Below are 2,386 nucleotides of genomic sequence, written 5' to 3'. Positions count from 1 at the left end.
CCTGAACCCTCCTCCCTCCTCTCTCCCCATACCATCCCTCTGGGTTGTCTCAGTGCACCAGCCCCAAGCATCCAGTATCGTGCATCGAACCTAGACTGGCGACTCGTTTCATATATGATATTATACATGTTTCAATGCCATTCTCCCAAATCATCCCACCCTCTCCCTTATATGGAATTTAGAAAGATGGTAACAATAACCCTGTATACGAGACAGCAAAAGAGACACTGATGTACAGAACAGTATTACTAATATTATTACATTTACTACCTATATTATATTGTTTTGTTGCCATTTTAAAATTTACATAAATGAGGTTATCTAAAGTTATGGGACCATCTGCAGTGTGCTTGTTTTATCCAGCCTTCATCTGCTGTTTTGCAGGGAAATGGCTCATTCCAAGGCTAGCTTTTCATGGGCAACCCCATTCCATCCTTGCCTTGAGAACCCAGCACTGGACTTGTCAAACTACCGAGCAGTCTCTTCTCTTGACCTCCTTGGAGACTTTAAGCACTCCTCCAAAAAAACAGAGGAAACCTCCGTTTATGAAGAGGAGAGCTCCCTAGCCTCCATGCCTCGCCCGCTGCGCAGCCGTGCCTTCTCAGAAAGCCACATCACCCTGGATCCTCAGAGTTCCCAGGTCTGGGAGCAGCATAGGAAGGAGCTCTTCAACAAAGTTGATGAGACCCAGCCAGATGCTCTGGGTGCCAGGAAGAAGGCCTTTCCTCCTCCTCGTCCTCCTCCTCCCAACTGGGAGAAGTACAGGCTCTTCCGTGCAGCCCAGCAACAGCAACAGCAGCAAAAGCAGCAGCAGCAAGAGGAGGAAGAAGAGGAGGAGGAGGAAGAGGAAGAAGAAGAGGAGGAAGGGGTAGAGGAGGAGGAAGAAGAGGAGGAAGCGGGGGAGGAGGAGGAGCTGCCACCCCAGTATTTCAGTTCAGAAACCACTGGTTCTGGTGCCCTCCATCCTGAGGAGGTTCTGGAGCAGCCCCAGCTTCCGGCCTTTGGCCACCTGGAGGCCCCGAGGCAGGGCTCACAAAGCCTCCCAGCAGAGCCAGAATCCTTTGCTCTGCGTTCCAGTGATTTCCTGCCTCCAGTAAGGGGCCACTTGGGATCTCAAGCTGAAAAGGCTCAACCCCCTTGTTATTATGGCATTGGTGGGCTTTGGAGGACATCAGAGCAGGAGACCACTGATTCCAAGTAAGTGCTTATGAAAGACACTAGGTCCCTGAAGAGGGGGCAGCATGAGTTTGAATTCCATCTCCACCATTTGCCAGCTGTATGACCTTCGACTGGTCAATTAAACTATTCCCAGTCTCATTTTTTCTCACCTGGAAAATGGGCATGATTCTACCTATTTCACGTGGTTCTTGTGAGAATGAGGATAATCCACGTAAAGGACATAGCCCCATGCTTAGCACATAGTAGGTGCTCAGTAGGTGGCTCAGACGATAAAGAATCTGCCTGCAGTGCAGGAGACCCAGGTTTGATCTCTGTGTCAGGAAGATCCCCTGAAGAAGGGCATGGCTACCCACTCCCGTATTCTTGTGTGGAGAATCCCATGGGGTCACAAAGAGTCAGAGTGACTGAGTGACTAACCCTATCCTAAATAGCACTATTGAGATACTGTATTTATCATTTCTAGTTTGTCTTTAAGGTACTCATCAGTTTCTGGCCCCTGAGGGAGAAGGCATTAAACCTTTGTTGCCTTTTCCAGAAGCCTGGTTCAAGTCCTCTTCTGCGTTTTCTTTTGCTTGCTCTCTAGAATAAATCGCCAGCTCACAACCTGACTGCCTGGGCTTCTAAACTCTTCCCCTGTGCCCAGTATCAAAGGTGTTCCTGGAGTTGACCATTCCTTACAACAGCCAAAGGCATTCTTTTCACCTTCCACTTTATTCATCACCCCACCCTTACTTCCTCTGCCTCTTTCCTCTGAAGCATTTGCTTCAGCGAGCAAATGGTACTACCAAAAGTGGTAGTTGACAGAGTTAGCTGTCTGTGCAGAGAGGCTGAAGCAGGAGTGTAGTCTGACTGGAGAACTGTTCCCTTCACCGTGCCCATGCTCAGCAGCATGCCCCACACTGTGTGGTTGTCCTCTGTGCTCCAAAACAAGAGCTTTGACTTTCAGTTCTGCCAGTCCTCCTGCAGAGAGCTCCACCCACTCTCTGCAGGAGGTGGGGATAAGGGGCAGGTGTCTATCCTTTAAGTGCTTTCCTTAAATAACATTACAGAAGGAACTTGCCTGAGTTTTGTTGCTATTAGTAGTACCTTGTTATTGTGTCTTTTACTGATGGACAAATCTGTTACTTAATTATCTGGAGCTGCTGCTGCTAAGTCACTTCAGTCGTGTCGGACTCTGTGCAACCCCATAGACGGCAGCCCACCAGGC

At 49.0% G+C, this 2,386-nt stretch overlaps 1 protein-coding gene across 1 annotated transcript in view; it reads left to right on the top strand.

The window, feature by feature from the left end:
- Positions 1–194: 194 nt before the first annotated feature.
- LOC104990721 (protein Shroom4-like) overlaps positions 195–2,386 on the top strand; it is a 5,884-nt gene continuing 3,692 nt past the window's right edge. Inside the window, exon 1 of the mRNA XM_010843014.1 lies at positions 195–1,197. Within this exon, the coding sequence (XP_010841316.1) occupies positions 389–1,197 (809 nt within the window). The 5' untranslated portion in view covers positions 195–388. The remainder of the gene's footprint in view (positions 1,198–2,386) is intronic.

This window comes from Bison bison, unplaced genomic scaffold, assembly GCF_000754665.1.
Source record: "Bison bison bison isolate TAMUID 2011002044 unplaced genomic scaffold, Bison_UMD1.0 scf7180017847386, whole genome shotgun sequence".
Classification (NCBI taxonomy): domain Eukaryota; kingdom Metazoa; phylum Chordata; class Mammalia; order Artiodactyla; family Bovidae; genus Bison; species Bison bison.
Note: the sequence above shows the minus strand (reverse complement) of the source record. Positions and strands in the feature narration are given on the sequence as shown.